The 11,235-nt window shown below is 32.8% G+C and overlaps 1 protein-coding gene across 1 annotated transcript; it reads right to left on the bottom strand.

The window, feature by feature from the left end:
• Positions 1–1,374: 1,374 nt before the first annotated feature.
• Positions 1,375–10,996, bottom strand: LOC123720277 (beta-mannosidase). Its single transcript, XM_045676822.1, has 12 exons — positions 10,830–10,996; positions 9,903–10,049; positions 9,360–9,508; positions 7,884–8,077; positions 6,934–7,180; positions 5,730–5,889; positions 5,071–5,196; positions 4,472–4,646; positions 3,640–4,213; positions 2,885–3,014; positions 2,115–2,500; positions 1,375–2,024 (listed from the first exon to the last, which is right to left on the bottom strand). Exons 1-12 carry the CDS (start codon positions 10,957–10,959, stop codon positions 1,791–1,793), a joined length of 2,652 nt encoding a protein of 883 aa, XP_045532778.1. The 5' UTR covers positions 10,960–10,996; the 3' UTR covers positions 1,375–1,790.
• Positions 10,997–11,235: the final 239 nt, after the last annotated feature.

Raw genomic sequence — 11,235 nt, 5'->3', positions numbered from 1 at the left:
GTGATATTTAGATCTAGATAAGGCTTAGCCATGTATTACGTTATAGTCCAATGTTTTATACTGTTTAACACCTTCACTGTCTTATTATTGCGCTTTGTTTTTCAAACTATTCAACCGAACATACTAAATAATCTCGTTAACTAACACTGCATTATATGTAATGTGTCTAATTAGTTAACGACTGGATCAAAGATCTTTAGTATTTTATCTATTTGTGATTGTTGTAGTTAAATCATATTAATGTTATTGAACAATTAGGAGTACGGCTGGCGTTGCAATATGTTTTTTTAAAGGAAATATATATACATATTGTATTCGCTAGTTATCTGTTCGATAAAATTTAATATGTCAGCTTTTATATTTAGCGCTATTTAAATAGCTGTTAGTTTGGTTCTAATTGTTAATTTCAGTTATGTTAGAGCCAATTCTACTATTTTATTTGCCTGTAGGTAAGGGCCCTTGAAATTTTTATGTAGATAATGATTATTACTGTATGAAATTATAAAAATATGTATATTGTAAGATTCATATAATATACTCAACAAATTCTTCTTACTTCCACTATGTCAATGTTATTATCAATTTGAAGACTTAATATACTTTGTATTCTTATTCTTATTAAACAAATTAATATATTAATATAATTGTATAATAAATGTATTACATCAACGTATTGAGAATGTGACTATCTTAATGTATACCACAGATGATAGAATAATAGTGACATCGCGCGCTGTCAATTATAAAAATCTTTATGGTCACTTAGTTTTTTTATCATTCTCTATGGTTATTTTTTTATCTATGAAGTAAATGTAAATATTTTTATGCAATATAAGTTCAATACCGAACTATAGTCTATGATTAACTTTATTATGTATGTAATTGACATCTCAATCCGTTGATTTAGTATGTAATAGATGATACGAAATCAGTAAGCCCTTACCAGTTCAAGAGAAGGTCGTCCAATGTTTACGTTAAGATTACATTGCGAATAAGTTTGTATTAAGCACGCGTAATCAGCAATATATTGTTTTGCTTTAGAACTGTGTTTTATTATAGCATCTTCCTTACTTTTTTCAAATCGTTCAATATTTCAGTACTTATACGTACTTATTCTTATATGTATATTCATTAGGAAAACCTTATCACCTCGACGTCCGTCGTTCCACAATAGAGCGTTTTTAAGTTTTCCGCGCACCACCACTGAAACCTTCCTAGGGTCCTTCAAGAAAGTACATAGGTACGCTTTAAGAATCGTCCTAAAAGGCTGGCAACGCACTCGCGAGCGCTGTGGCATTGAGTGTCCATGGGCGATGGTATCACTTAACACCAGATGAGATGACCTCCTGCCCGTTTGCCCCGTTTTTTTAAATAAAACGTCAACTCCACAGCGATAAATGTATAAAAACAAATAAAAGTATGTACACTGAAGCTTAGCTGTCCCTTGAAGAAGATGCACTGAGCTCTATCTTCACCAAATGACGATGATGAGGCTGCGGTTCACAGCGCCCCTTCTAGGATAATTTTATAGAATCAGTTCGGTACAATTTATATTAAAATAAAACAACTTGACGGTACTGCGATCATTAATAACCAATTGCAAAGCTTTAGGAACGTTTGAGCACATCCAGTTAATAATTTTCCGAAAGATGGCGCTTACTTCAATGATATCAGTTATCGTTTTGTAAAGCGTTCTATAACGGCAAATTTAGCTGTCAAAATAAACATATGGTTGCATCACAAAATGTATTAACCTATAGTTTATATAAAATATAATTTTACATGATTTCTTAATGAATATAGTATTTATACGATATCCCCCGCTGTATCACATTTTTGTTAATATTCATTTTAGTGGTATAGTATATATTGGTTACGGGATCCGTCAAAATTAAACCATTATCGCTAAATCGGCCTTCCACTTCTGACTCCAACCATAGAAACAGGACAACACTATCTGTTTCTATATTGATTATGAATTTGGTTTCATCTGCTGCTTGGATAGTGGGTCTCTGGAGTTTTATCTGTAAAAATGTTTTAAGGACCATAGAAAAATACTTGTAAAAGCGAAATGGAGATATGTATATATACAATTTTAGATTTTCTGAACTTACCTTTATGCGAGGTGTTTGCAAACCTTTAATATTTTTCAATGGTATCGGAAAAACTAAATTTTGTGGTGACCACAAAGCTCCATTATATTTAAGCGAGAATCTTATAAAAACCTCATCCTTGCTGTTGTTATTCCATATATTCAATCTTGTCTGTTTTGAGCTTGATAAAGGCTTTGCATTTGCAGGATAAGTTTGACTAAATATAGGCCTTAGACTAGTCCAGTTGAATACATCTACAATAATTTCTGCATCAGTTAGTGGGACGAATCTATCATTGATCAGGTACACATCGACATCGCCAGATAATGTCAGTCGAGGAGAAACCAAAACTGGTGCGAAAAACCGCTTTGCGAAGAAGTGCAGCATTTTCCATTTACCGCCATATTCTGAAATCAAGATTAATTCAGGGGCAACTAGGTATTACAAATTGATGATTATGTTGTACATGTAGTAATTAAAACATAAGCATTTAATTCCATTATTCATAAAAGTATATAAATCTTATTAAACTTATTTTGGTTCACAAATGTAATAATAAAAATGTGTTTATTCATTTGACAAGGATTCATTATAATGTGTAAGATTTGGGAACCCTTTTAGGTAAATTATCTTACTATTTATCTTTAGTCAGGTAGTGTCTTTCGCCATGTCGAAATGAAACTCATTAGGACGCGTTAAAGCAGTCTTTTTTAATATTATGGCAACTTTATGTGTGAAAGCAGTTTCGTACTTTTTTTATTAATCAGTGAGTAAAAACTTTTGTATCTTACCAATTCCTGACCAAGAAGGTGCTTGCCATACGTCATTAAGTTGCCAATATAACGCTCCCATTGTATACCAGTCAGCTTGACTTTGACGATAGAATTCTGTTTCCGCCTTCATTGACATTGCTTGACTTATCTAAAAGTTTTAGGATTTTTTAATTCATTTAACTTTGTAGGATCATATTTATATCACATTACACTTAGTCTCGTAATTGAATTTCCTAAACGCTATTTTTGATGTGAAATCTTTTTATCGGCGTTGGAAAAAAAATTACCGTCATATTTTTCGGTTACGCACCATCTTTTTCTTGTTCCTACCACGGTTGATTCGAAGAGGTTCGAAGCCATTAATAACAAAAATATATAATAACGATAACAATGATAGTAATAATTCTATTACAATTAATGAAATTCTGTAATAATCTTAGTAGTAATGAGGTAAAATGAAATAATAGTGTTATTTGTATTCATGTCTATGGTAATAAAAGCCTTTTGTTAAACTTTATTTAACCAATTTCTGTAAATTTCATATAGTAGATCATTTTCCGAAAAATAATGTCATAATGAAGTTTTACTTCTTACGTTTTAAACGTAATGGCTTCTGATACACTGGAGTCGGTCTCGTTTCACAATAAGTTACATTTGAAAAGATATTTTATCCAATTTCATCCAAATATCGATTAAATCATAGAAAATGAAATGATACTGAGCTTGTGTATTCGTAGTAATATTTCACACTAGATTAGTTTCATCAAACATACCTGACTGTAAAAAACAAACTTCTCAAAATATTTGCTATCATTTTTATCTAACTTCAAATGTTTGGTGAGTTGCATTTCAATATTATTATTTCCATTTGGACTGTGCTGTCTATGTTTGGAATATTCGCTGTCTAAACCAAAATCTTCAGTTCTATTCGTCGCGTCTGTCATTGTTTTTAGCGATGGGAAAGACTGGAAGCCGTATTCTGAAGCGAATCTTGTTTGAGGATAGATATTCAAATCCCAATTATCTGCTATATAATTGTAGTAATGCGTATCACCGTAATGTGGGTCATACGGGTTCAGAGCTACATATCCATCTTGTTCAGATTGTCTGCCATTTGACGGGCTTGAAACTAGATATCGTCGACCAGGATCCAGCATCTCAACTATGGGCTTTATAGTATCTACGTAAAGTTTGATGTACTCTTCCTTATACCTGTCAAAGTCTGGCTGAGTTTTATACCAATTGCCTCTCAGAGCTACTTCATTTTCGTTGTTCCCAGCCCACACTGCTATTGAGGCATGGTGTTGAAGACGCTGCACATTTTGTTCGATTTCTAATTTGACAGTGCTGATAAAGAAAATTATTTTATTTACCCATAGCATAATTTTTGAAAAAAATCCAATAATTGAATAAATACAAAAATATTTGTGTCTTTCTCGCTTTATCTAATAGCGACATCTAAGTTTTATTGCAAGCAGTGTATCATTGAATATACTGCTTGATGAACCAGGAATTTTGTTCATCTCTTTAATTTGGCGTTGTAACAACTACGAAGAAATAGGAAAGCGCAACAAGAAATGAATCGAAAAAAGTTATAAAACTCACTCCAAAAACTCTTTATCTGTTGGATACATGGCACAGGCGAAGAGAAAGTCTTGCCATATGAGTATCCCGAGCTCGTCACATCGCTGGTAGAAGTAATCTGACTCGTAAACCCCACCGCCCCACACCCTCAACATTGCCATGTGTGCATCACGTGCAGATTCAAGGAGATAATCAACTATTAACAAAGATTAAATAATTATTCATTTGGTAAAATAATATTTGCAGTGAAAGATTTGTTTGTGTGTCAATATTACGAGCAGGTTCCGGCGACGTCGCATGATGATGTTGTATTTGGTTATGATGCGGGGTTCATATCATGAGAAATTGGACCATTTATTCGAAATATAATAGTATGTTTTGTCAGCTGTAGATAATATTAGCTTCATTATATCATAGTACAATTTGCTATAAAACTTTTGAGCGCCTATTTAAAAACTGTCTATGGGGATAACTTTTATCATGACGCTTAATTACAAAGATATAGGCATAATGTCAAATTTTTGCCAAAACTTAGAAACGTTGGTGAACCAAAATTGCTATAAAATTGGAACAATCTTATAAATTTAAATAATATTATTGGTAATTAAATTTATTTATACCTGTCTTCTCATCGGTTCCCACTTCGGGAAGTATATGGGCTGGAATCCAGTTGGAGCCTTTCATAAATATGGGATATCCATTCACTTTGAAGAAGAACGTCAGTCCTTGACCGCCAGTCGTGTTTCCTGTTAAATTAAGGAGTTATGGAATTCTTAGTTCGATTCACAATACACATTTCACTTACAACCGCGCCGAATAGCTAGGATTTTTTATACAATCATTTTACCCAACGTAATCTCACATACTCCTGGAGTTCAGACAGCATTTTCTGTGTATGCATTTGTTAAACAAACATTTATAATGACTTTAAAAGGCAATTTATTTATCGGTCTATACGGATGATAAAAATTATGAATTTTATATTAAAAGATATGTTACTTTAACTGTTTGTGTAACATATTGTATTGTTGTGAAAACCATGTAGGTAGGTAGCCTAGTATTTGGTATATTCAACCTCCTGTGTTAGATGACCAACTATGATGAGCTTTGATAACAACGCCGATGATCCAATTATCAATTGCCATAGCGACGTTAATGTTAAGATTTAATTAAGTGATTCTAATTTTATGTCTCCATCGAAATTGCATACAAAAATATCGGAATCATGTGGTAATAAACACCAGTGCAGAGCTATTATAATATTCAGAAATAATCCTACCAAGAATTGTAGACGCATCCGCTTCAACAAGTTCCACTGTGCGAAAACCAATCTTTAACTTCTTCTGTGACAGTTCATTTTCTTCGTTTGTCAGACTTATTTTAAGGTCATATAAAGGATGCTCCCCATACCCATTGGGCCACCATAACGAGACCACATTCTGTTAAAAAAAAATATTAACTGGCGTAACAAGAGAAAAATCTTTTCAAAATTTTTATACTACGTTTGTAGAAAAAATGTAAATGTGTACGATCTTACAATAGACAAAAACTAAAATGTTGACTATAGCTAACTTCAGGGTGTCGGTTTTTGCGACGGTGTGCGCGCGCATCGTTAAAATTTACTCTCATATTTTTTTCCTAAGAAACGTAACGTTTACGTAAGAAAACCTTTTAGTAAATATAATAATTATAATACAAAAGAAATAGTTTTTTATCGTTTAGCTTAAATATACCAGAGATAACATACACTAAAGAGTTTCAAAGTACTATATATCACGGGCTTGATTGCGCACGCAAATCGCAAATATCGCAAAATATCTATTGATATACATTTCATATATTATTTATAGATACATATAACTGTATTAATATTGTTGTTAACCGCTTAAAAGGCCAAACAAACTCATTTATAACTCGTAATAACCTTAACGAACCAACTTTGTCCCACCGTTATAATATATAAATAAAATGTCAATATTACTTTAGTGTATTAAAGTTCATGGATACGAGTACCTTGTATAAACTAGGTTAATGATTCTTATTTATTCAAAAGTTTTTACATATTCAATAGACTACCTCAAGTTCAGTTATGCTAATAGACACACCTATGTGTCAAGCTTCTAAGTTTACGTGTTTGCATGAATGTTCTCGCTAACAGTGTTCTAGAAAATAAGTTTGTTATTTGGATCATAACTTTTGAAACATATAATGTATATGTTGCAAAAGCAAGCAATGCACTACTTATGAAGGACTGTTGGCCTAGTGGCTTCAGCGTGCGAACCTCATCCCTGATGTCGGAGGTTCGATCCCAATCCACCAATGGAATTTCTATGGGATGGAAACTGGGATGTCTAAACTCCAAAAATCGATGACATGTGCCAGACAGAATGATAATTACTTGGATCATCCAAGAAATGGAGGGTCTTTGAGGCTAAGATCTATTTAAGGCATGACTTAATTATTATTGTTATTACATTACGTACAGCACTTATAGTCATATTAAGCTCAACTTCTGTTCCACGTTCCACACTTGAGATATTCAAATGCTTTCCTATTGTAAGAGACTGGTCAGCATCTATAGACAACTTCGCACTCAAATAACCTCTGATGTTTTTTATCCCATTCAACGAAGCTATTATTCTTAGATACCAATGGGATTTGTCTCTATGCGTGTGAGTTGTAACGCTTCGTATCAACGCACCGTTGTGAAACACAATTGAAACGTTTTTCCTGAAAATGATATACTCGTAGGTAAATACATAAAATTACAGATTATATAATGGTTCGTGTTTTCATAAGATAGCTAGAAAAGCAGTTACATTATTTTAATCGGGCTTTGCCCTGCTCTGTGGTCGAGTAAGAACCTCCAGTCTGTCCTATTATGTAACTTTTGCTTGTAGCCTCTTAATCGGTTTTGATGATTATCTGCTTCGACAAACAACTATTTGTCATGGAAAAATTACATATGTCATATATATTGGTCTGGTTTTAAATCGTTAATTGTTCATTAACTAAACTTATTAACTATTCATAAACAACATGGCATAGTAATTTAATTTATATCATGCCGCTGAATGCAAGCAAGCAATATTCGTTATGGCTGACATGACCTAAATGAAACTCTTTACAACTATAAATTTAGTAGTTTTCTTTATCTACTTTCGTTCCCTTATTTTTACAATTCTACGAACGAACTACTTTAATAATTCAATTAGTTAAAGAATCTCATTTGCAATGCTAGAGTTGCGCTAGATTGATAAGTAGGTTGTGTATTTAACGTTAATAATAATAAAATAGAATAGTTATGGAGCCGCTCAGGGTTTCTTGACTTAGGCCACACTGGGTTTTCTACTTACTGTAGAAAATATATAAGAATTCAATATTTTGAAACTATTATAGCTAGTTTTGCCATTCGTATGAAAGTCGCTCTTACCATAAGCCGACAGAAGGAAAAGCTGGTCCCCAATCCCAACTAAACGAAGCTTGCATCTTCCTAAGTTGATTAGGGTGACATTCCCCATGATATTCCTCTGGCACGCAGTCAGGTGCTGTAAAGTGCTTCCTTGACCGTTCTTTAGCTGCGTCTATTGGTGATATAAAGTTAACAATCAATTCGTTTTCACCTTCCTGAAAATTTTGTAACATTTAAATCATGAAAAGTCGATTTACTACATACAAGAGCCCCGATACACAGAAGCCAGTATATAGCCAGTAAGAAGATAGTATTATAAGTACATTCGCAACATGTGGGATAAATTTAAAGCGAAGTAGGATGTATCCTGGTGATTACGATAATTTTCATCTGTGGTATAGCCGCCTGGCTTTTGGTTGTGAACACTGATTCGCAACCATTTTTATCCTATGTTTCCAAAGTTTCGTACCGACAAAGTGTACCAGAGACACATCTTCCTTTACAAATCATTCTTATTTAACTATAATTGAGAAATTAATAAGTAAATACATGCATGTTTGTTTATTTAGTATTTACACTTCGTTACCTTAAACATACATATAAAAACAGGTTACGTAAGTTATTAGGCATTATCGCTAACAAGACATTTGCAGGCAACACTATGAGAAAATAAAGTAGAAACACCAACTGAGGATAAAGTACATGAAGTGCATAAAAAATAAAGAGTAAACAAAATTACTGGTAACACTAGAATACTAACTAAAATTGAGCTTAACTAAAATCTAAAATAATAATGTTAATAACATGTAAAAGCTAATCGGTTAAAAAGTCATAATTAATATCAGTAGCTAATTACGCAGAAGAGAAATGCTCGAAATGAAGATTCTTAAATAAATTCAAAGACTGAGCACATCTAATAAGGAGTTGTCCATTAATCACGTGAGGTTCGAAAGAGGGGTGGAGGGGTTCGACAAAAATAACGAAATAACACAAGGGGGAGGGGGGTATAGTAAGATGTACGGTACTAAATTTTTCGGCTTGTAGTGTAACCCGGTAATGTATGTTTTAACATTATTTTGATATTATTTTTACGCCTGTCAAAATCAACCTGCAAACTTTCTGTCTAGACATTTTTATCATGGTCCTTAATTTTCTAGAATAGGATTAGATTATACTTTATACCGGTACTTGTGAATAATATTATAATTTTTTTAGGATTCCTCGTACGTACTAAATAATACACGTCATTTTTGGTGGGGGGTAGTCTTAAACCTCACCACGTATTGAGGGGCTAAAAAACATCACGTGATTAATGGATGGTAAGGAGTTCCAAGGCACATATATATTTGTGCTGATAAAAAAACGTGTGGATTATCATATATTATTAACTTTCGATCTAAGTTTAATTATGTCAAAGTCATGCGACAGATGTTAAGATCCAGGTTCTACGTCAATTATTTAACTACAACTAATAATGACCATTGCGAAAATACAAACCTTGATATATTGCCTGATGTCGAAAACATATTTTACGAACATGTTGTTTGTAAGGCCAATGGGGATGCCGTTCACTTCTAAGAAACTGATTGTATCCACGCCTTCAAGAATTAAATCGGACGAAATATAATTTAAATGTTCTGAATTTACTAGAAAAGAAAATGTCTGTTTATCTGACCGAAATAGAAGTGGATTTCCTAAGTTTTGGGTGTTTTTTTATATGGTTTCATTTATATATTCATTTTTTTTTCAGGTTGAAAAGTCATGAAGTTACAGAAAAAATTGTAAATCATACTAAGCCATGAAACAATCTCGTTTTAAGGCAGTAGTCTGTATTACAGGCTTCAAAAAATCGATTTTTCGTTTTTGTCTTAATGGTCGTGGTTTTGATGAGCGCTAACTGGTCTTATTCTCTGTTTAGAATCAATGACACACACATAGAAAAACATGTCTGCTGCATTCTTTTGCTTTTACTTACTTAGTGAAACATTTTTTTATACTTTAACGTAAACAACTTATAGAAAAAAAATCTTTAAAAAATACATTGAAATCTGCTTTTGTAGGTCCAAGTATCGTAAGCCACCCAACGTGTGAGTACATCGTTGAATCCATGTAGAATATCGCTGATAATACCCTCTTTTTGCAGGTCGGAGTATATCCCTCCCGGCACTGTAGCGGGAATTGATATAGCTGAAACAAAAGTTTCTGAAGTATACAACACACATGGAAATTAGATTTGCTTACAGATTCTTAAGGTATTTATTGGTCAAAGCTGGAACGCCATCTTTAATAGATAGTGTCAGTATCGGATTAACCAATTGCGGAACACGAGACACATAAAACTACTATCAGTAGATATTCTTACGAGTTTCGTGATTTTTAAAGTAAAATAAGCTGACCAAGTATATAAAAACCGTTTAAAATGAATCACAATAAGACGGTTTTTACAATTTCATAAGTTTAATTAATGTAACAGGAAAACATTTGTAGTTACACAATAAACTTTTACAAACTAGATTTCGGGGTCATTGGCATTTCGACCTTGACATCGGTTAATCATATGTTTTAAGGCCACAAACTTGTATGATTAGTTAACTTTACTGGATATCTTATTAATTTAAGAAATAACAATATACCTACGGCTTGTATGGACGATAATTTTTGTTTTTAAAGTGTTGTTTATAAAAATTTATTCCTTTATTTCTTTAGATTATGCGATTGATATTCTACACACAAACAAATCCGAAAAATATTTTTACCCAATCAAAACTGATCAATTATCTTGTTATGGTAATTAGACCCCGCTCTTATTTAATCACGCCTTGATATTTCATCTATAATACTAGTCGATATCTGTTCGAGTCGTAGATTTTGCAATAAAAACAGCCGAATGAAATTCTCAATTACATCAGCCATTTATGATCAAACCCGAGATTATTAAATGCATCATCTCTCCGGTAACACACTTACATTTGTTCTCATTTTGAACTGTCCAAATCACATCACTATTAGCGGAACTTAAATCAAATTTGACCTGAGCAAAAACAACATACACGACACACAAAAAAAATAAAACACTCGCTAAATTAACTGTTGACATCGTAGCTTCATACTTGTTATTGTTAAGGATACAGCGATAATCTGTCAGATGTAATTCTAGCCTGTCAAGTGTCATACGAGATTGTTTATGAGATGGCGAAGACTTATTACGTATATCGATAGACGATACCGAAAGTCGAAAGATCGTTTGAGTAACTATAACTAGATTATGCATTTATTAAGTACTATTCCTGTTTAGTAAATAATTGTGTTACGGTTGAAGATATTTACTTCTCAAAACAACAAATACATGGGGGAATATACTCAAATACATTAC

This window comes from Pieris brassicae, chromosome 2, assembly GCF_905147105.1.
Source record: "Pieris brassicae chromosome 2, ilPieBrab1.1, whole genome shotgun sequence".
In the NCBI taxonomy this organism is placed as follows: Eukaryota; Metazoa; Arthropoda; class Insecta; order Lepidoptera; family Pieridae; genus Pieris; species Pieris brassicae.
This window is presented reverse-complemented; position numbering and strand designations above follow the sequence as displayed.